The sequence below is a fragment of the Petromyzon marinus genome, chromosome 10 (assembly GCF_048934315.1).
Source record: "Petromyzon marinus isolate PM22_M1 ecotype Great Lakes invasive population chromosome 10, UKy_Petmar_22M1.pri1.0, whole genome shotgun sequence".
NCBI lineage: Eukaryota > Metazoa > Chordata > Hyperoartia > Petromyzontiformes > Petromyzontidae > Petromyzon > Petromyzon marinus.
The window spans coordinates 3,330,625-3,353,959 of record NC_133676.1 but is presented as its reverse complement, the minus strand read 5'-3'; the positions used below and the strand labels follow the sequence as shown (position 1 = coordinate 3,353,959).

Below are 23,335 nucleotides of genomic sequence, written 5' to 3'. Positions count from 1 at the left end.
ATCTATTTTGGGGTTTGGATGGCATAAATATAAATGTGTCATTAAACCCCTGGGCACAGCCAATTTTTAAGGTTGTGTAAACAACACGTGCCAATTCGTTACTCGCACAGCACCACCGATGCTAGAGTAAACCCACAATATTTACAATTCACGGTATGATATTTTTCCAGTAAATTACAACCATCAGGCAGCCAGAGTTGATGCAAGTTTTTAATTACGGGCGAAACGTCGTACAGCTCTGGAATTATGTTGTGGGATTACTCCAACACAACCACGTGGGTGTGCTATACTAGTAACGAATTGGCATGTTTGTTTACGTGACAAGTCTTACGAATTGGCTGTCAGGTGGTGACAAGTTTAGCAACGCACAATCAAACACCGGTAATACAACATTGACCACCGCATTTTTAAGGATGTATTATAAAATTTATTTACATCTTGATTTTTTAAATGCTCCCACAAACTATGAAGAAGTTGCCAACCTTAAAGTAATTACTTAGAACATGGTAAAAATGGTTCCCGGTATGTTCTGTTGCTCTCGTTTATGATGGTTTGTTTGCAGCCGCTGAAGTCCAATGCAGTTTTTGGGTCCAATGAACAGTGCCAAGTTAAACAAAAGGGAGTGGTGTTTATTTAATGTTAGATTTTTAAATGGATTGTAAGTTGGCATGGCATTCAAATGGCTTGTTCATCTCATTGTATACTTTTAATGGAGTCTGCTTTCTACAGTTTACCAAATTGCAATGTTAACGTGAAACCTGGCAGTGCGACTTTGTAAAGGATGGCAGTGGATGTTGTAAATCGTGAGTCTTCCATAAGGCCTAGAATTCGAATTTCCCCCAAATTTAGATCTTAAAGCAAGAGGTAAGAAGACCTGCACTACATATGAGATTTGGTCTTGTTTTTGGGCTTGCGGAAGTAGAGTATTGCCAGGGCAATGAGGCCGACGAGGAATACGAGCGCGAGCACCAACAGCACGATCTGCCCCGCCGTCGCCTCTCCCTGGCTCAGGTCCAGGCCCAAGAAGTCCACGCGAACTTCTGGCGGCTCTACGGTGCCGCCGGCATCTGAACAAGGAAAGGGATTACGGCGCTTGAGGTGCCCCCCCTGCTTACTCTCTGGTCCGCGACGGCTCTCACACGGCAGTTTGTTTGCTGCTCGGTTACACACCATTTAAGGGTGGAATAGCCACCCTGATTAGTACAAACTAAAAGCGTCTAACCGTAATTATTTGCAGTCTGCTTCATAGTGGACGTTTTTAAAGGTTGTGACCATTTGCAAGAGGTAGACCATTTGTGGCGTCTCGTGGTCAAACATTTTCCAAACTTAACAATTACCATCGAGTTGAATCCATGGCCAGCTTGCACCGAGAACTTGACGGAACCCTCCTGACAGTCGTTAGACCAGATGGGGTTTGACTCGCGCAAAGTCGTTCATATCTGGAAACCATGCACTAGCTGGACACGTAAATTACATTGGTAGTTGATTACACAACTTTTAATTAATCTTTGCATAGTTAGCCAGCGTGTGTCTTGGGTTCTAGTCCACTGAACACGTCAACTTGCTGCATGGCGGCTGCTTCGATTTGCACCACGCCTTTCACCAAGACGGGTGTGGCGATGTTAACTACCTCGCCCGGTATATATGGGAGGTTGGGGATTCAATCCCAACCCTGACGCCTAGATGATTGGAGTGCATGTTCCTTTCGTGCTTCTGGCTTTTTTTTCTCCCAGATCCAGTTTTTCCCCTCCATTTGATAAACACTAATTTAAGAGTTGCAATCACACTTAAAATTAACAGAATGGCCACTTCTGATTGGGACCATGTAGATAACATGACGGTCCTCTGCTAATTCTGTGTCAACCAAATGTAAAGTTAACTTGATCGCTAAATGCAACCTGTTAAGCCAGAGCCACACGGTAAGTTGGATGTTAAGAGTAGCATCCCAATTCCCGACAGCCTAAAATCGGTACTAGCTAAAGGGTTGAATTTTGTAGTCGCCCCTAAACGTATCCCGGTGGATGATGTAATCGCCCAGGTCGACGTAGCCCTCAAAGGCTTGGGACGCATCACGACGGACGTTGCTAGATCTGAAATTGCCACCGTCCTTAAAAATGCTAAGAAACCCATTAGCAACATCAGCAAAGATGAGCGTTCTGAAATCACAATTTAAAAACCGATGAGTCGTCCTCGGCCGACAAGGGCAATGCTACTGTCATCATGGATCAAACCACATACAACAACAAAATCCAGGACCTTCATGATGGCAGTTACACTAAAATCAACAAAGATCCGACTAACCACCTGGCTACAAACCAACAATATCATCAGTTCGACTTCTTGCATCGAACCAGCTAAACGGCTCTCCCTAAAACTCTGCTGCCAGACCACCCAGATTATATGAATAAGGAGACATTCAAAACCAGCACTTTACCATACATAGCAGGTTTCCAAAAAGATCTCCAATCTTAAATAAACACGATCCAGGTCCGATTGAATACAGTACATAAAATCCGTGATCTCATCCCAGCTGTAAAAGATGCGATTCCGGATATGCAATATCCTGGCGTCTACAAACTAAGTTGCCTCTCTGGTAGTAGTTACATTGAAACAACGACATGTCTCGGACTGTGACTGAACACAAAGCAGACCTAAAACATGGTAGGACCAACACCTTGGCCGTAGCTGACCATTGTTATAACGCTGTGGGCTAACATTGTGTTTTTCTGAGACCAAGGTTCTCTGCAAGCCATCTGGCTACTATCAAAGGTTTGTTCATGAAGCCATCTACATATACAGACACTTTCAACTTAGAAGATGGATTCTAGTTTATCAATCATTGGAAGGATTTGATTAAGTATTTCGGGTCTTAATTGATTGTTCACGCTTAGGGTGGCTTTCAGACCGCATCCATTATTTTCGTCTCCCTCTTTTCCGAACATAGATGGACTCATCCATCTGAATAACTGCCAAATCGCTCTCCGTGGTGCTAACGTTAACAAAAACGCCACTTCAAATTTTCTTGCTGTGGTTTTCACACCTGATTGATGCAGTCGAAACGGCGTTGGAATTGTATTATTTTTTGTTTACCTTCTACGTGACTTTACCAAAAGAACCAAGAACATTCTAAGGATATTAACTATGTAAAACCCTAACCGCTTTCTATCATATTTGCCCCCCCCCCCCCCAGCTCTCGGCCTCCCACTTCCAGCCCTGCCCAATTCCCCCCATCCAGCTTCACGTCCCTCTCCATCCTTAAACATGCTAAGAAACCCAGCGCTCCCCTCCCCCCTTACCTATATAACCTCTTACCACGGCATCCCTCTCCCACTTGAGTAAAAAACATTCTTGCTGTGATTTTTTTTCCCACCTGATGATTGCTTGTGTTGCAATCTAAACGTCGTGATTTTTTTTATTTTATACTTGCGTGACTTTCCCGAAAGAACCAAAGAAACATTAATTTAAGAGTTTGGCTGCTACACATTTCCGCGTGATAAGCCACTTCATTGAGCTATCATTTGTGGGCCAGGTCGCTTCTGCAAAAGAACTGCGTAGCATTAGTGAGCCTTACCTGGTGAAATAAAAATGGTAAATAACAGCTATGTAAATCTGACTTGTTCCTGTAAAGCACCACGTGGTCACTCGAGCGGATGTGCTGCTTACAGGGACGCCACTCGTAGTTGGGCCAGCCGAGCACCTCTCCGTTTTTCTGGTTTTCTTTCACAAGCCAGTCGGTGAGCGGCTTGAAGTACTTGAGGAGTGCTGCGGCCGACATGTTCTGTTGCCCTGTGATCATCTCCATGGCTTCCTGCCACCGCCGGCTGGATCCCAGCTGCATTACCTTCCTGTGAACAAAAACAACATTCGTTGTTAATGTACCAAGATTTTTTTTTAAGCGGTGTAATGGTAAAGCTGTTGGATGCCCAGCCATGAATAGCTTTAGGGGCTCCTGGGCCCTCTGAAGGGCGATTTGTGCCTTTTTTAATACAAGCCTTGTGGCGTTGATCGCAGTTGGTGAAACAGTATTTATTGCCACCAAGCATGTGAAAATGCACACGTTCATAGCCCCCTTTGTCAATCTACCGCTGCTGGAAGAGGTCTTTATATTGATCAGGTTTGACGGCAGGAAGCATAGATGTAAGAATAGGTTTTACCCTTTCTGGCAATAATACAGGTGTTGCTGTTCAAACGCCAAATAGAAACCTTTTTTGCAAGGAATCCTGTCTGCATTAACTGCACTTGTGGTGGACATACAAACAAAATCATGCTCCGGTAATAGATGCATTGTATTTTTCAACGATTTGGTCCACACCAGAGACGGATTTCTTTAGAACCTCGTCTCAAAGCGTTGGACCAGAGAACGCCAAAAAGCACGCGGCGCGAAGACGATGACTCTCAGGGCATTTATTGCCAGAAAGGGTAAAACAGGTTTATATTTTTATAGTGCCAAGAAAGGTCCCATATGGAAGCGTATATGTTTGTACAACATAAGGCTACACTGCTCTCTACAGTCGAAAACCAGTTGGTGAATGGTAGTTTGGTATCCAGGCCCAAACCTGCTTATTTTCAGAGTTTTGATGATGGGGCAAGTTCAGGGTGAATCGTAATAGCATGATCCAGAGGGTGATTTAATGTGCGTTGCGCATTGCAACTCACGCAAGCTTATCTCCGGCGTCTTTGGATTTGTAGATGTCACACTTGTGCAGATCTCCTTTCTGGCCCGCAGCGGCGCATAACGCTTCCTGGAACTGGAATTGGATGACGAAGCTCACAAAATACCTGGTCGGCGGAGGGAGCACATTGACCATTGATTAGCTACTGAGTGCACCACCCTCCTTTTGTATGGCCAGCAGCGACATCTTGTGGCAAGGGTTGCAGAGTGGGTTATGGGAGCAATGTCTTTGGGGACCATGTGTGCTGAAGTGCGGCTTAGCAATGCAGAAGTGAGGAGGCCCTCATCCAGCAGTGAACTGACGAAGCCGTTGTGCATGCACGGTGGTCTCTATTCTCCCCAAGCATGGCAAAGTCCACGGACTGGAATCGCCGTTACCGCAGTGTCGTGCGTTAACAACCCCTGGCTCTGGATTCTCTAAGTAAAGGCAGTGCTGCTAACTAGTGTAATATTTGTTAGGTGGGGGGGGGTGGTATTCCAGTCACGGCCAACTCTGGTGGCAGTGGTTGGCCACACCAACACTCCCCTAATGCACCATGCAGGCCTTGGTAGGTGCTCTAACGGCACTTTCCCCGTTATACAAACTATATTAGGGATCTTTGTATGGGATGTGTGGATAAATTAAAGCATTGCTTGATGCTCAATGCCTTTTTGTTTTTAAGTACGGCACTTGTTCAGCAACCTGATATAAAATTCTAAAGTCTCCTACATTTTAGTTTTTGTACATTTGACGATACCCAATTATATATGCTTGTGAGTTCAAGAAATAATTTCCCATTTTTTAAAATGGCAAACGCGAATAGTTTTACAACTATCACGTGCCTTTTTTTAAAGTGAAGCACCCTCGAGGAGCAATAAACCATCGCGCAAGCTCCGTGCCTCCTCGGAGGGGCTTTTGGGTTACCATAGAATCAAGACTGTCGCTGCATTATGCTTTTTGTGTTCAGTTTGTGCTTCCCCTGCACCTCCGATTTAGTGCTGGTTGGCTAAGTACGGTGCGAACAGTTCAACACAAGTACTCCCACCCCCCTGCAGGAAGCTGAAATAGTTGAACTCTTGCATGTAGCTGGGGGACGCACGTGCATACTACCTGTCATAGGGCACGCTGGCTGGAATGTGGAATTTTGATCCTGGATCAAAATCGTCCTCCGTCCTGGCCACGGGAGGGCACAAACCCTGGTACTTCATCCTGTGGACAAAACAGCGTTTGGAACAACGCAAACATGAGCTCGGTTTTGCTTTGTGGTTTTTTAAGCGTTTTAATCGGATCCCTGGTCTACGTGCGTTTACATATTAATTAAAAACATGCGCAGGTTGCATAAACAATGCGTATTCTAACTTCCGTGTAAAAGATCGGTCATGTACATGTGTTTATGAAGGATGTTTAAGCTATACAAATCTCTGGATATCAAATTTAGGGATGGAGAGTTTCCGTCTCGTTCTGTATAACGCTGCGTGCGCTGCCCTTGCAACTTGAACTGCTTAAGTGTCTTCAGTACTCGCGCCTGCCTCCCATTCGACCTCCAGCCCTTCATCTCGCCAGTTCCCCACACGCTTGCCAAGCCCCCTCATCGCACATTCCATGGAGGTCGCCTCCCGTTGTCGCCAATAACTTTAAACGAGTTTTCAACTTTTGCTATGCCCTTTTGAACGAAAGAATGAAGTTCTGTATTCCGAAGGGCGAGGCAAGTTTGGATGTGCAAAACGTTAAACTGGAAGCAGATTATTCCGACCCTCTGACTAAATCATCCCACCAATCATTGAGGAAGCGAAGTGAAGAGCACCAAATGGATAAACTGTTTATTTTTTTTTACCAGGTAAGGCCCACAGATAATACAACTTTTTTTTCAGAAGCGACTTGATCTCAAGTGATAACCAAATGAAATGGCTCATGTGGAAACTTCTAGCAGCCAAATACTCAGACATTTCTAAATGTGGAGGGGAAAAACCGGAGGCCCCTAAGGAAAATCCACACAACCATGCGGAGAACATACAAACTCTAAATATACAGGTGTCGGTGGATCAAACTCACCACCTCCTCCATAGCAGGTGAGGTGGTTGACATCTCCCCCACCCCCCGCGGTGCCCTTTAATGCCTAGGCTCATGGAAATGGTTTCAAACCTGAGGTTCCACCACTCTTTGTTGTAGTCCTCGGTGGGAATGCGTCCGTCGAACACCTTCCAGCGCCACTGATCCATGAGGAACCCAAACGGCAGGAAGGCAATCTTGTCCAGGGCCATGCTCAACAGGAAGTTGATGTCGCTCTCTGCGAGCGCGCACAAACGAATGTCAGCACTCGTGCGTGTACATGTGGTGTAATGTTACAGGGCCAAGCACGTAAGTTACGTCGCTAATGGCACACCCGTACAGATGTGCGTGTTTCAAGGGGGTTTATGCATAAACGAGTGTATCTGTGTGTTGTCACAGGTGTATGGAAGTGATATCTCACACACGCACATGTCCGTATGTGACGATACGTACAAGCACAGGTTCGTGCACGGTGGTGGTTCGCGCACTGCACCACGAACCCGGCGAGATCAATTCCCGCGCGCAGCCAACACCAGTGACAATTATCTGAAGTGGTCCTGGGCCTCCCCTAGACCGACTCGGCCTCGAATGAGTAACAGGTGTGGTGTGTAAACATCACCACTGGGGAGACCAAGGCAGCCGGGTGTAGCGTTGGCCACCCACACCATGGTGCCATGGCCGCCGTCAGCGGTGCTTGCCGAAAGGCACTTGCCCCAACACTTCGTTAGGGTTATATGGGGGGAATCTTTGTCTTTGGTGGTGGAGAGAAGGGAATGTCTCACCCGAGTTGTCCTCCACCGTTTCCAAAAGGCCGATCTCCTTGAGGTGTTTTGGCGTCGCCACGGACAGCGCCATGACGTCGCCGATGGCCTCGTGGAATCCGGGATTGGCACCGTCGCGGAACGGCACCGGCTGCTCCTTGTACTGCAGGAAGTACTGCACGTGGCCCATCTCGTGGTGCACCGTCACCAGGTCGTCCATCGTCACCACCGTGCACTGCTTGATCCTGCGGGGAGCCAGCGCTATTAGGTGGTGTCGTGGTGGCGCCGTACAGAGCCACCGGCGCTCTGTGGTTTTATTTTCCCGGTTGTGCCAGCAACTGAATTCAGTTCCCCCGAAGAGGCTTGCGGCGTGCGGAGCGGAACGTTGGACATCGTGCCAAGCGACACTCCGTGCAACCCGAAAACGCATCGCAGAGCGGCAACCCTTCCGGGTATTCAACTGCCTCTGTATTGTAAACCGATGAACACACCCTGATGTATTAACCCTTGAGTTGAGTCGCTTCCCTATGTGACGTGTGGACGGTTCCTGTCAGCTTGGACAAGCGGAGCCAGGCTAAACGCTCTGTGAATTTATTTGACCGTCGGTTCTTTTGGGCCTGGCTAGGGATCGCCGCATCTTATGCATTTCCAGTGACCCTTTGTTGGCCCAGCGGCGCCCACAAGGGCCACTGGCCAAGGCCGCTTTGCTGACCTCGTGCTGTGCCAGGCTCCGTTCGGTCTGCACATTGGGAACGCAATGTCTTTCAAGGCGAGACAAAATCCGGGTTTTGACAACAAATGCTTTGGGACACCGGGAGAGGCTCTTCGGGGCTGTCCCAACACCAACCCAAAACGTTTGGGAGCTTAGACTTTGGTGGCTGTAGTTGCCCCCCCTCTGTGTGCGGGGGATCTTTGTCCTTTTGACCTTGTCTCACTTTCATTGCTATTTATTTTGTCTTCCCCAGCATCTCGCTTTGACATGACATGATTGCCAAATAACTGCAATTCCCTATCCTTAAGCCTCCTGCGACAAACACCATTTCAATTGAATGAACAAAACAAGTAAAATGCGAGGTAGCTGTGCAATTGCTGTACAAGAAATCTGGATGTAAATTGACAGCGTTGCGCGGACGAGCGTGTAACGACGCGCCAATCATTGTTTTTTCAGCTCGCTCTCCGGTGGCGAGTTGGAGAACAATTCCCACCACCAAATTTAGAAATGAGATGCAAAAGCCCAAAATCAATTACAATTCCCACCACCAAATTTAGAAATGAGATGCAAAAGCCCAAAATCAATTACGATTCGTAATATTAGCTGCAAATACCTGCACGCTAATTTAGGCAATTGACAAAGACTGGGACTTGTAATGTCCCGAGGAGACTGACAGATTTCCCTGGACGGCGACCATAACAAGAGGATGATTCTGGTAACTACAAGGGACACGCGGCACCCCCCCCCCCTCCCACCACCCTTGTTGTGCGATGGCAAGAGCTTGGGGGGGGGGGGGAAACTGGTGGATGCCCTGCCGGCGAGAGCCCGTGTCGTGCTCACCGGAAGTCTTTGCGGTTGTAGAAGTCCCAGGCGGAGGCGTGACACACGACCTCGCGCCCGTCCGTGGGCTTCTCCAGCATGGACTTGTCCCAGAATTCTCGCGGCATTGGAATCATCCCCAGAGACGTGAAGAATACATCCGACACGTTGAACATCATCGTCGCTGTCCATTTCTGCATCCGCATGCACGAAGTAGGCCTTACACAAAGTGTGCCGAGTCGTCGATTGAAAATCAATTGTGACAGCGGCGGGACAGGCATCAAATGTTGTGCGTGTGTGAGAATCTAGTGGGGAGTAGTGGTTAGCGCACTGCACTACGAACCCGGCCACCCGAGTTAGATTCCCGCTTACGACCAATTAACAGTGGCGAATGTTTGAACCGCTATTGTGCCTCCCCTAGGTCGACTCAGCCTTAAATGAGCACATGGTGCAGTGTGTAAACATCAGCAATGGGGAGGCAAAGGTGGTCTGGCATGGTGTTCGCCACACATACTCGCGTGCCATGTCGGCCTTAATAGCTGTTCGCTAACAGTGTACCTGCCCCAACAGTCTGTTAGGCTACACGAGTGGCCTGTTGTCTTTTTGAGAATCTACTCGTCATTATATTCTTGGTTCTTTCGGTAAAGTCACGTAGAAGGGAAACAATAAAATAATAGACTTTCTTGCTGTGCTTTTCACACCTGATGATGATTGCTTGTGTTGCAATCGAAACGTCGTGAGAATTTTATTGTTTAATATTTTTATTATTTTAATATTTCCCTTCTACGTGACTTTTCCGAAAGAACCAAGAATATGAATCCCTGCAGTCACGAAAGCTTTAAATCAAAATCTACTCATCATTGAATAAAGCGAATGACCAGGATGCACCGTCAGGTTCTCGTAGGTGGCTGCGTGTGATGGTGTCCGATCGCTTAACCCCCACACACGGGGCGGGCAGTGTCTCGTTCTAGCAGCCAATTGACGAAGGGGCCGGCCGGAGGTGTTTCTCTCTGCCCGTTGGAGTTTAACTTTTGGCTGCGAGTGACGGACAAGTCCTCGCTGGGGCGCCGTGGAGCTGCTGTGCCAGTCATTCTTGCTGCTGTGGCCGGCGGCGTGGCTCTCGAGCGCGGGGGTGGGGTGGGGCCGGTGCCCATGCCAGCCACGCTACAAGAGCGCCGCCGCGACTCGCTTGGATAACGAGCGAAGCTTCGCAGCCTCGTCGGACGTGCGCATCCCGCTTGACAATTCGCTGCTGGACCCGAATGAGCGGCGCGGTGCGTCGAGTCTTGCCTGCGCCTGCATGGCGGGCGTGGCGTCCACCGAGGGTGCGTTCGGGAAGGGCGCGACCAGGCTGTTCAGGTTGTTCCAGCTCTGGGCCCACATGTTTCCTGGTCGCCAAAAGAAAATGAAAAAAAAATCATTCAAACCCAGCGATGTTGAAGTGTAGTTCCACGTATCGCGTTTCGAGCACAAAAAAAAACTGCGACCGTTTTCCTCGACCGGAAAAGCACTCGCCAATTGGCTGCAAACGTTTCAATATACAGAGGACCACAGAGCTTGGGCAATTGCTGTTAGGCTGATGCCTTCCGCCACGTCCGTGGTTCCTCCTGAACACTGCGTCGGCAGCGCGTTCCGAGCCATTTCGAGTCGCAACGACGGTTAACCACGACGAAGGCGATAATGAAGTTGGCGCTCACCGAGCAGGTGAGCGGGGATGGGCCCCTTGAGGTTGACGTGCTCGTCCCCGTAGTGCTGGTGCAGCTTGCGCCGCACGTACGCGTGCAGGTTGAGGTAGAGCGGCTTCAGCTCCTCGTAGATGCGCTCCAGGTCGGCCTCGAACGTCTCCGTGTCGTACGCGGAACGCCACTGCGCGCCGTTGTCCGGAAACCCTGCGTGGCACGGCCGCGGATTAGCGCCCACAACCACAATCGCAACCACCACAACCGTGACCACCAACATCGACGCACTGCACCAGCTCCTCATATGAGGCTACGTAGACCTGGGGGAAGCCCAGGACCGGTTCGGATAATCGTCACTGTTGGCGAGCCGTAGGCGGGGAAGCGAACCGCTACACAACCGCTCCCAATCCACTTAAAATGAACCACAACGACCACAATTTGTCACTAAGTGGCCGTGACGTCACCACGGCGTCTGTGCCAGGTTCAGGTGCACTTTGAGGCCACGTGAAGTGTCGAAGGCTCGCTGACAGGAGGAGGTCGCGGGACAGACCCAGGTGCCATGGGTTGGCTGACTCGGTTGACTGGCAGATCCACCACCAGCTGTACCCCCTACTGTGCCACAAGCAGAAGCAGCAAACAAGATCACAGCTCCAATGCTGAACACATTGATAAAGGACGTAACGCAATATTTATTGAACGCACAGTAACACGAATCCTCAAACGTGTTTCCCAAACAGTTTTCGTAAGACGCTGTTGGTGTTTAACATTGTATTCGTGTTCTGGAGAATCTTCACGCTGGTATTTATATCATAAATAAGCTGATATATTCATGCCGAGGTGCTGCTGCTGCTCTAGAATGGGTTATGTTCCCGATGTGGGCAGCAGAGGGCAGGAGCAGTAAGCCCATTGGTGTACAGCCTGTTCTATGACATGGCGTGTTGTTTTCGTAGCGCCAATTGGATATAACGCGATGAATGGATTTGGGAACACATTTTTTTTATAACGCAGATGCGAAGTTGATATAACGCGACCGAGTGAACAGAGCTACTTCGCGCGGGTAGGAACAAGTACGGCTGCCTCGGCGTAGCATCGCACGAGGCGGGATGCTGCTGGATGCTTCTAGACGCTCCCCACGCACCTCGGTCTTTGTTCGGCCTGCGTACGCATCTCGCGTGTTAGCGCAGACTGTGCTTTACCCCACATCACATATTACGATAACGCGATTTTTCCGTAACGCGTTGTTCTTCAGGAACGCAACTACCGCATCGTAGGAGAACGGACTGCTGTGGTTCTATGCTCCCATGTCTACGCTCCTCGCCTTTACCAACCGCATTGTCCGGCGTGGTGAAGTACGAGTCAAACAACCCCCCCCCACGGCGCACCGAGGGCCCTCATCCGGCAGTGCCGCCCGTGCCGCGCTCACCGTTTGCTATCGCGGCCTTGTTGCTGAGCTCCACGTAGCGCACGTAGTCTTCCCGCATCTTCCGCCCGGAGGCGTCTCGCCAGCCCTGCCAGTAGTAGAGCAGCTCGTCGTAGTTCCTCGACTCCGCCATGATGGCCGTGATGTCTGCAGGGTGGCGGGGTCACGGTTACGGTCGGCGCCCTTGCCGTGGGATCAGGACGCCGGGGTGCGGCACCGCGGTCGATACGGTCGTACCCCCATATACGCCTCCTCACTTTCACGTCCTTTCGACAAATTCGTCGTCGCTTTAACGCCGCTAGCTGATTTGCGTCGCCTTCAACGCCAAACGGCGCTAACAGCGTCGTCCGTCCTTTCGCGTTATCCGTCGCCTCCGCTTTCGCCTCCACCCTGTAAATCGCTTCGATTGACGTCGTTTTCGATATTCGTCGTCGCACGTTTCAGGAACGCATCCCCCCCCCCCGACGTACACCGGGGCATCGCCGTACTCGGAGGTCCTCGTGCGAAGCCTCTTCGTCCCGCAGCCCACGCTCACTGCCGTTTACCCCCAAGCGCATACATGAGCGTTGTTTTGGGTTCAAACATTCTGAAAGGTCTCGGTATAGGTGTTTGGTGTTCTGAGAAGAGCTGGAATGGCGTACTGTACGTCGTATACCGGCCTATTTTGAGCACTGATAATGCTACGATGTAAGATTTATGATAATCGCATCGTTCATTTTACAAAAAAAATACCGTATCAAGATTATCGTTGCTGATAAAAAAAAAATGTTCTCGCCTTTTATTCCCTGGCAAATTAAGTATGAAATAACAAATGTATTTTGCTATAAATTAAAATGCCTGTAAAAAAAACCCGTGGAGTATTTGACAGCATGATGGTATTTTATGATGCGGTTGTTTTCGTCATCCACATTCAATTATTTGTCTGCAACTGACAGCATGGTGCGTTACGAGCGTTGCAGATTGCACAGAGCAGAAGCCCCCGTGGGACGCTCAAGTCGAGGGCACTGCAGTTAGGAAGAGCTTGAGGACAGCAGAGAACTAATACCAAGTTCAAAGTTACGGGAAGCTGATATCATGATAAATACCATCGTATCGTGAAATGTGATGCAGTATTGTAATTTTAACGTCGTGGAAACCCGAGACTGGAGGCTGCGATTGTGGGTGGGGCTGCATGGCGCGGCTTGCGTGTGTCGCTCGTCACAGCGCTAACGAGCGCGGCATTGTGACTCCGGCGTTGGTCGCGGGGCAGGTGTGGCGGTGTGGAAGAGACACCCACCGGGATCGAGGGGAATGCACGTTTCGCCTCGGCACACTTTGGCAACGCTGTAAGCGGTCTCCATTCGCGAGACGATCTCGTTGTACTGGAACAAAATTGGACGGGAGAAATAATTATAAGCACGCTTCACGCTCGCGTGAAACGCGCCCATTTTTGATCCTGTTGACAACGTTAGAGGTGGCGGCGGCGGCGTTAACATCGATGCATTTGGCGGCTGAGATGTCTCTCACCTCGGCTCTGAACAGCATGGCCAAGCAACCCGCTGGACGGTTCACACGGTATAAACCTGCATCAACATTAAACCTTTTGCCTGCACCCTCTGCGCCAAGCCTAGTGTTTCTTGGTTTGAACTAATGCTGGGGCTCTGGCTGTGGTAGGGTTCAAGGTTCAAGTTCATTTTGTTTAGAAATGAAGCGACAAGCAAGAGAGGCCACCAAAATAACAAAATCGTTAACATAAAAACTAATCGCAACAATATAGCAAAAACAAAAAAAAATATTTTTCGATTTAAAGCTTTCGTGACTGCAAGGATTCATCTTCTTGGTTCTTTCGGTAAAGTCACGTAGAATGAGAATAAAATAATAAATTGATAAAATAAAATAACACAATAAAATTCTCACGACGTTTCGGCCACAACACAAGCGGCCTTCATCAGGTGAAGGGACGAGACCTGATGAAGGCTGCTTGTGTTGTGGCCGAAACGTCGTGAGAATTTTATTGTGTTATTTTATTTGATCAATTTATTATTTTATTTTCATTCTACGTGACTTTACCGAAAGAACCAAAGAAGACAAAAAACATTACCACATGTCAAAAGCAATTGCAAAAACAGCATCCAAACAAAATCAATGTTAAATCAAATGAATAATAATTTACACTTTCAATGTGCACAAGATGCTGTACAAAATATAAAAGGCTGTGATGTCCTGTCACGAAAATGGCCTCGAACAAATTACTTTAAAAAAGAAACATTCAAAGTCAATTAAGTGACAGAAACAACAAAATAGATGCACTGAGATTACTGCATTACAAGTGTCAAATACAACTGGGCGGTTGGCTGGGCCGGCACGTTCACGGTGTTGGTTGAACGTGGCTGTGGGAGTGGGTACCTCTTTGAGCTCAGTCTCTGGAAGCGCGGCTGTGCCAATCTGGCTGATCTTCTTCAGCTGCCGCCTGACGCCCTCATCTTGGAAGTTGGACCAGTCGTAAAGGAGAGCATCTCGTCCGAAGTAGAGCGAGTGGTTGGCCATCCGTAAGTTGGCTTCTTGCTGTGTTCGCGTGCACAATAAAACAAGACGTTCGTCTGTGAGGTGAAGAGGGATCAGGGACGATCGTGCTGGCAGCAAGCGATTTAACCTCTGCCCGTGTAAAAGGGACACTTCAAGCGTTTTATTTTGGTGGCTGCACTCCACGCAGTGGGACCAGGAGTACAAATTAACTTAACTGAGCCACGATGCCTCATACTTGTTGTAGTGAGTGATTCATTTCAGCCTGAACTATACAAAATGCTGTTCCTACAATTTGACACCGAGATGTAAGAGGTTATGGTGCACGTCAGAAAATAGACGCTTCGTAATAACATGGTACACTTTATAATCGCCATATTGTTTTTCACAGTTCCACCAAGATAATGGCCATCCGCATTTGGACCTAATTGTGCCATTACATGACGGATGTTATCTCAACGTGCAACATGGTATCCCATCATCATTGTCGTCGTCATCATCGTCGGAGGCTGCGTGCGAGCAAGTGCGGCCCCACGGCCCGGCGCCGGGAGACCAAAGTGCCCGACACTGAGACACATGCGTGGCATGAGCTGGAAAGCCTCACCACCAGCTTGTCGTGCTCCTCTGTGATGTCGGTGTTGTAGGTCCATGACGCCTCGTTGTACTCCGACCAATATTTCTCTGCGGTGGTGTTGTACTCCTCCAACAGAGCTATCGCTTGGGTCTCATCGGTGATTTTATCTGCGAGCAGAAATTAAGCACAATAACGGTCATGCTTTCTCCCGTGAAAAAGAGTGATAAGGTTTTCTAATTGCCATTTATGCACACAGGTCAGTTATGTGGATTTCCTTGTAATTGCGATTATTTGTTTAACACATTTTTCATCTTTTTTCACCCCTTAATGTGTTCCAACTGTGCGATTGGCATCACTCGATCAGACGTTGAATACATTTGGAAATATCGCACGGCATTACACTCATCGCGTAAGATAATTTCTCCCAAAAAGATTTTTCATAGGAGAGGAAAAAAACAACAACATGTGGCTTCTTTAAACCGTACAATCTGCTATGAGATTGTTTATCGCCCGGCAATCAAACCCACATTTCTTATACTGAGCTGGAATTTAGCAAAAATTAAGTGAAAACCGAATTGGCATCTGCGAGCCGGGTGAAACCATCAACTCTCTACGCTCGGGAACCCATTATAACCTTGGGCAGGTGCCCAGATTCAAACTCAGGATCTCGTAAAGTGCCAGCTCAACGCTCTGACTTCTGAGTTACTGAGACACCTCTTGTTATCTATAAGAGGGGTTTTTTTGGGTTAGATCTCATAAATATAAATGTGTGGTTAAACCTGCCACCACCAGACACAGCCAATTAGTAAGGGTTGTGACGTAAACAGAACATGCCAGTTCGTTACTAATACAGCACACCGGTGTGTTGGAGAGTATATCCACAATATTTACAATCCGAGTACGACGTTTCGCCAGTAATTACAACTAGCATCACCAGGCGACAGCCATATTTGTGGAGAAATCCTGTTTCATTCTTAAATAGAGGGATAGATGTGATGTCATCACAAGTGAGCCTCTTACCCAAAAAACCTCTAACCAAAGAAACCTCATATGGATCATATTGGTCGCGAAAGCCTACGTGTTAAACACACCTCTTGTTATTTAGATCTTTAAAAAATGTTCACGTTACAAGTCCAATCTAACATTTTTGTTTTGCGGCGAGCATAAGCGGTCAGATGTGTGCACTGACCTTCGTGAAATTACTTTGGAACCGCTTGCTGAAGGCGTATCAAGCAACCAAAAAAAAAGGTAATGATGCTGCTTGGGGATTTTCTAAAATATGAACTACACGACCATCAATCATTCTGCCTGGAGGCTTTCACCAGATGATGTCACATTATTCCTGTTGAACAAATTGGTAACATAGAAAAAAAATGATTGACATCTTTGTTTTATTTTGTAGCTGTTGCAAACACCTGATGAGGCTGGGCAAAATCTCCAGGGCAATGCCGAAGTATAACATTGTCAAAAATGTGCTTGCTTTTCAACGTAACCGGTTTGCTGAAAAATATAATCAAGCGGTACATTTGGCCACGTGACAACTCGGGATGTTTGGCTGTGTCTGGTGGTGGAGGGCTATAGCTCTGCTTGACATCATCCCGACACGATGTTTGAGTCCACATTATGAATTAAACATTAATAAGCAAACTAAATAAAAACAATATATTTTAAAGACTCCCTGCCATTCTCAAAACACCAACGCCACGCCGGTTGGGATTTTTACGACCATTCTCCACCACGCCAGTGAGCGTGGATCGGTGAAGTGGGAGTCGGGAACCGGCAGGGCTGCTTCTGGTATCGCTCGTCAACGTTGGCCGTGGCTGGGAATCGAAATTGTTGGCGGCCTACGTGCGGCAGCGTGTGTCGCCGCGTGTCGCTAAGTGTCTCCCCGCGTGTCGCCGTGTGTTGCCATGCTCGGGGCGCACCCAGATTCCCGGGGTAGTCATCCGGCACCGGCGGCACCCACGCAAATTCGGGCCAGCCCAGCGTCTCGTTGACGTTTTCCTTCTCGAGCCAGTCGATGACGGGCTTGAAGTACTCGATGAGCGGCAGGGCGCTCATTTTGTCCGTGCCCGTCATTTCCTTCATCACCTCTGTCCACGGGCGGCTGGAGCCCATCTGCATGGCCTTCCTGCGGAGCACATGCGTGTGCGCGTGCGCGCGAGAGTTGATCGCCCGGGGTGGAACGACACATCGATTCATCAGTTCCAGCATCAAGCATGGATGTTAGAATAAATATTTTTAAGAGGTATTTGTTGCATATAAAGGTTCAATTTATTTAATGGGCAGCCTCTGTCCTCCCAGCAGTGGTCGATCGGCATGTTGTGGGTGGTGGGGTAAAGTATGGGTACTCCTCCGAGACAACCGTATAGTCACCCATTGTGTTTAGAGTTTACTATTCGATTATGGTTTTCTTAACATTGACTGTGTCATGCCTCCCTCGAGTTGTATGTATGTACATATGTACGTACGTTAGACTTATTAATTTCGCAGCGTATGGAGCCAACCATGCGTAGGAAGGACAACAAACTAAGCACAAAAAGCAGTTCTAAAGAAATTCGTTTTCAATCTAGATTTTTGGGTGCATAGCTCCAGAAACGCATCTGAAAGCGCCCAACGCGGTGACCACCGTCTTTGTTTGACGGCCAGCCAAAAGCCGCTGCTGCTGCTGCGGAAAGTCCGTGTGATGATGGTTTATGCCGCCAGGCTTTGAGCAAAATCATCGTCAAGGTCACCACGCGGGGTCGACCTCCAGAGGGAGGCTGCAGCTGCGTTCCCTGTTGCCCGTGCTGGACCCTCACCGAAGGAGATTGCCCGCGGCCTGATTCTTGTCGATGTCGCACTTATACAGGGGCCCCTTGTCCTGGGCAGCCGTGCACAGCGCCTTTTGAAACTGGAACTGGATGATGAAGCTCACAAAGTACCTTCAGTCACACAAAAAAAACAAAGATCCCCCAGATAGCCTATAACAGACTGTTGGGGCAAGTGCTGTTAGCGAGGAGCGCCTATGAAGGCCGGCACGGCACACGAGGGGGTGGGTGGCCAGCACCACGCCCGGCCGCCTTTGTCACCCCAGTGGCGATGTTTACTACACACCGCACCAGGTACTCATTTGAGGCTGAGTCAACCTAGGGGAGGCCCAGGACCGGTTTAGATAACCGTCGCTGGTGTTGGCCATAAGTGGGAATCGAACTGAGGTTGTCGGGTTCGTAGCGCGGCGCGCTCACCGCCACTACACCACCCCTCTCGACACGTGCGCTCACACACACACATCGGGCCAAACGATGAAGGCGGTTGTAACTTGAGACGCGTACCGATTACAAGTCGGGGATCATAGCCTGGCCAATTAGCCCATAAATTAAAATCGTAGTCGTGAGCGTATTCACCTTCTGAGGCTGTAAAACAGCAGCTGTCAAATGCATTGACACACCCTTGTCATCGGAATGCGCAATTCCCATCAGTGGCCCAGGGCTATAAACGGGAGATGAGCACCAATGCCTCGATGCCCATTCGAGCAGGAAGTCACTTGATCATGAGAGATGGCAGGAGTTTCGGGAGGTTTCCATCCAGCAGCGGATCGCACGTGGCTGGTAACAACAACGATGATGAGCGTGTCAGTGCGCGTTAGGCCTGTCTGCCCACAGCGGTGTGGAGGAGCTGCTGCACCTGATGTAGGGCGTGTTTCCGGGGATGTGGAACTTGGCACCGGCATCAAAGTCCGTGCTCTTCCTGGGGACGCCGGGACAGATCCCCTGGTACTTGGTCCTGTGAGAGCAACGCGCCAATAAACACCATCGCAGCAGTGCCCTTTGACCCGCGCTTTTCAAGCACATGTTTTAGAAATGCAAAAAAGCCTCGGGCAACCGAGAAAGCGTTGTTGTAAAATATATATTTTTTGAATCAACTTCAATTAATGTTTAATGTGCTGACCTATACATTATTTATGCACGATCATGTTTATTTATAACCACATGAGAGCCAGTTGTTGTAAGATGTCTCTTTTGAAATGGAGATAAGTGAATGCAGTGTCGTAACCACGGACCCTTATGCCTCGGAATCAAACGCTCGCCTTGTGAGCCCCGCAGGCTCCAGCGTGCAGGCCACGTGGGTCTGGGAGTGTGGACTGACACTCAGAGACCCCAGCGTGCAGCCCACGTGGGTCTGGGAGTGTGGACTGACACTCAGAGACCCCAGCGTGCAGCCCACGTGGGTCTGGGAGTGTGGACTGACACTCAGAGACTCCAGCGTGCAGCCCACGTGGGTCTGGAAGTGTGGACCGACACTCAAGAGACTCCAGCGTGCAGCCCACGTGGGTCTGGGAGTGTGGACCGACACTCAGAGTGCAGGCTACACTTTTCCAAGAAGAGGATCCTCCTCTGAAATGTCATGCAAATATTATTTGAGTTCTGCTGGTGACCGTAACCTAAAAACTGCAGGGTTCAAATCTCAGCTGATACACGAGACCTTGTGGGGTGGGAGGAGGTGAGTGAATTTGAAACTATTTTAAACCATTTTTGTTATTTTACCAGGTAAGACCCACTGAGCTATTTAGTTAGTTTTCACAAGCCACCTGGCCACAAATGACAGCTCAACGAAGTGGTTTATCACGTGGGAATTCATAGCAGTAGCCAAATATCCTCAAACGCACGTTTCTAACTAAATGTGGAGGGGAAAACACACCGGAGTGAATCTCACCTGAGATACCACCAGTCCTGGTTGTAGCGCTCGGGAGGGGTCTTCCCGCTAAAGACGTCCCACCGCCACAGGTCGATGAGGTAGCCAAAGGGCAGGAAGGCGATCTTTTCCAGTGCCATCTTCATCAGGTAGTTGATGTCACTCTCTGTGGTCGGTCGGTTAAAGGGCGAGGGCACCATGGCTTTACCGTGATCAACTCGCTCACCAAACACGAACAGGCACCGTACCGATCAGATAGCAGATTGAATATATGTAATCAACGGGAAGAAATGTTCACCCTCATCCTAACTATGATTACGACCTTACCCCTGATGGTGGCAGAATATCAGGGTCAAGATCTTTTGAGGTCACGTGACTACTGCGTGGCAGCTGTTGCAGGATCTGGAGGAGGGTAGGCAATGTTGGCGAGGGGTGGTGCTGGAATCAGCGGCTTTGGCCACGATGGCATCTTGATTCGGATGAAACTATGAACATGAGCAGCAAAGTGTGTGCATCTGTGTGACACTGGAGAGCGGTTATCACGCTGCGCTACGAACCCGGCGACCCGAGTTCAATTCCGGCTCACGACCACAAAATATAGTGATGATTATCTGAACCGGTCCTCGGCCTCCCCTAGGTCAGTTCAGCCTTAAGTTAGTACCTGGTTCTGGACTTCACAGGTGCTCGCTAACAGCACTTGCCCCAACAGTCTTTTTAAAACTATACGGGTAATCTTTGTATATTTTTGTGACACTGCAATGAAGCCATTGCAGGGCAACGTTCGATGTGAAAGTAGGATCACGTATGGGGAGAAGTACATTGCATTTTGGACAGTGTTAGGGGAGTTCTCAGCGAGCAACTACGCGTTCCATTCCCGGCCACGGCTAACATCGGAGGTATCTGAACCACCGATGTAGTCCTGCATCCCCCCCCCCCACTTATACCACAGGTATATACCACAGGTACCATAACATGGCAGGGACGGCGGCATGGAAGCTTCATACGTATTTGGGGTAGAGTGGAAAGGACTGTGACCAATTATGCGGTTTTCATAATGTTGTTCCAAAACCCTTTACTTTAATTTAGTATTCCATATGAAAAGTTTCACAACGTCACGAGATATCGGTGCATACGTCAGTTTGCTTCGGAAATCAATGCCTGCGCATAATTTATTTAAATTTGTTCCCGAGAAATTAAGGCGGAGTTGGGCAGATTGTACATTTGCTCGTTGGCGTTGTGAGACGTCACGATGTTTGCCATTCACGGACGCTCCAGATATCTCTCACAACACTGCCCTGGTGCCTCTGCTGAAAAACACGTAGGTGTGTGATTGATGGCTCCAGCTGCTTTGCCTTCTCCCTCACGGAGCTCAATTTACATTTTAATAAAGGCATCGGCTTCACTAATTTTTCCTTTTGTTCTTAAAAAAAAATCGGAATACTAAACTTTTCAATTACATAAGGACATCACAGGTCTCCCCTGGAGACAGGACACACGGGGCCTGACCAACCCCACCCCCACTGCTTTCGAGGCACCAAGGAATCTCGATCATTATCCAACGGCTGCATTTGGGTGATCCGATCGCTTTTGAGGGGTGGTGCTGTACGGCTTGTGTAGGTGCCAGCAATAGGGGGGGGGGAGGTTCTGGTTGTGGTAGAAGCAGTAGGTGGCTTTTAATTGGAATCAGGGCTTAATGACTTGATGAATATTGTTTGGGGTTGCTGCAGAACGGAGCAGGCTGTGACCTGCAGCCGCAGCCAAAGCGGGAGGTCTACTTGACGCACTGCGCTGGCTTCTGAAATATGCTTGCGCGTCACTGACCGGCACAGACCAGGCTGCAATTAAGCCCTACCTATTACTGGGTAAGAGGCCAATTAAATGAAGAGTGTGTTAATCAAGGGAGGCCTGGTTTATTATAAGTATTGCGTGCATTGGAAGTGTCTCTGTGGTACCGTGCGTGCGTGCATACGTGCCTTTGTCCCCGACATAGTCGGGGCCCAGTAGGCCGATGGTCTTCAGGTGTGTGGGCGTGGACACGGAGAGGGAAAGCACATCGCCGATGGCCTCATGGAAGCCGGGGTTGGCGCCGCCACGGAAGGACACGTGCTGGTCCTTGTACTGCAGATAGTACTCGATGTGGCCCATCTCGTGGTGCACCGTGAAGAGCTGCTCCATCGTTGGTATGGTGCACTGCTTGATCCTGCAGAGGTGTGAATAAACCATTTCAACTGGTCCTCAAATTGACGCGGTCAGTAGCAGTCCGCATGAACCTCTGTGTACGCGCCGCTCTAGGATGCGCCGGGTAGAAGGCGTTCACAAACGACGCCACGATAAATGTTTTTGTGAGCTCTGCGACCGACGTTGTCTCCGTGAGGGATCGCTGCGTCGCGTTCGTGTCAAGCGAGAGACACGTGCGCAGCAGTCAGTTCGGGGTGGTGGCAGGAGGGGGCAGTGAGGGGCATGGCGCTGGCAATTGGTAAAATGAGATATCAGGCTGGACCAGGAGTTTATCTGCTGAAATGGACTCTCAACAAATGCATACACAGCTAAAAACCCATACGATTTACGCCGTATTTTTGTACAGGGAGATTGAGTTGTAAGGTCCATATGGCGTACAGCCGTTTCAATACGGGCACATTGTTATGATGTTATCTATTTTTTTGTGTTTCTCTCTTGTGATGGGACTTTGTAGATGAACGGTGAGATTTATAAGGCCACGGGGTGAACAATAAGGTCTGAATTGGCCTGTAATAAGGTAGGCACTGATAAGGGGTTGACAGGTATGTGTATACGTGAGCATATATACAGTATTTTGTAAGTTTATCATGTTATTGTGAAGTAACAATTGTAAATGTGTAATTGCCATTATCATCATCGCCTCTAGTGTGAATGTAGAAAATGTTTAGAAAATGCATTGATGCAAAACACTGTTACAAATCATGAGCAATTATTTCCAAAGCGACATTGATGTGAGATCTACTAGACATTGTGACTACCGGACATCTTTGAAAAAGAGCTTCATAGCTCATCGGATTTCTACAGGTTCAATAAAGATTTGGATTCTGAAAAGAACTACTTAAAAACATTACTGATTTAGGGCTGCAAGTTAACATCAAGCATATATCCGCACCAACACCTAGACGCGACGTGTCAATGTAACCTGCATGGGTGTGTGCAGTGTGAATCCTCTTGCAGACTGGAACAGCAGCGGTCTTGCCGTGTGCTCACCGGAAGTCCTTGCGGTTGTAGAAGTCCCAGGCGGAGGCGTGACACACGACCTCGCGACCGTCCGCTGGCTTCTCCAGCATGGAGCCACTCCAGAACTCAGGAGGCATCTCCAAGAGGCCCAGGTCTTTGAAGAAATCCTCGGAGGTGCGGAACATGTGAGTGGCGTTCCATCCCTGAGCAGCAATAAACGCATGCAAAGAGAGGCTTGAGTACACAAATGAGCACTGAGGCAGTGAGCACTGAGCCAGTGGTGGAAATTCCTCAT

The 23,335-nt window shown here is 48.9% G+C and overlaps 1 protein-coding gene across 1 annotated transcript in view; it reads right to left on the bottom strand.

Moving 5' to 3' along the window:
* Positions 1-192: 192 nt before the first annotated feature.
* Positions 193-23,335, bottom strand: part of LOC116941101 (angiotensin-converting enzyme) — a 33,498-nt gene continuing 10,355 nt past the window's right edge. The window contains exons 7-25 of the mRNA XM_032951728.2: positions 23,071-23,243; positions 21,816-22,042; positions 19,864-20,008; positions 18,835-18,933; positions 17,970-18,092; positions 17,094-17,299; positions 15,199-15,335; positions 14,478-14,636; positions 13,369-13,453; positions 12,096-12,239; positions 10,691-10,882; positions 10,284-10,381; positions 9,015-9,187; positions 7,484-7,707; positions 6,795-6,939; positions 5,763-5,861; positions 4,657-4,779; positions 3,664-3,845; positions 193-1,067 (exon numbers count right to left, since the gene is read on the bottom strand). Of these exons, the coding sequence (XP_032807619.2) occupies positions 880-1,067; positions 3,664-3,845; positions 4,657-4,779; positions 5,763-5,861; positions 6,795-6,939; positions 7,484-7,707; positions 9,015-9,187; positions 10,284-10,381; positions 10,691-10,882; positions 12,096-12,239; positions 13,369-13,453; positions 14,478-14,636; positions 15,199-15,335; positions 17,094-17,299; positions 17,970-18,092; positions 18,835-18,933; positions 19,864-20,008; positions 21,816-22,042; positions 23,071-23,243 (2,922 nt within the window). The 3' untranslated portion in view covers positions 193-879. The remainder of the gene's footprint in view (positions 1,068-3,663; positions 3,846-4,656; positions 4,780-5,762; positions 5,862-6,794; positions 6,940-7,483; positions 7,708-9,014; positions 9,188-10,283; positions 10,382-10,690; positions 10,883-12,095; positions 12,240-13,368; positions 13,454-14,477; positions 14,637-15,198; positions 15,336-17,093; positions 17,300-17,969; positions 18,093-18,834; positions 18,934-19,863; positions 20,009-21,815; positions 22,043-23,070; positions 23,244-23,335) is intronic.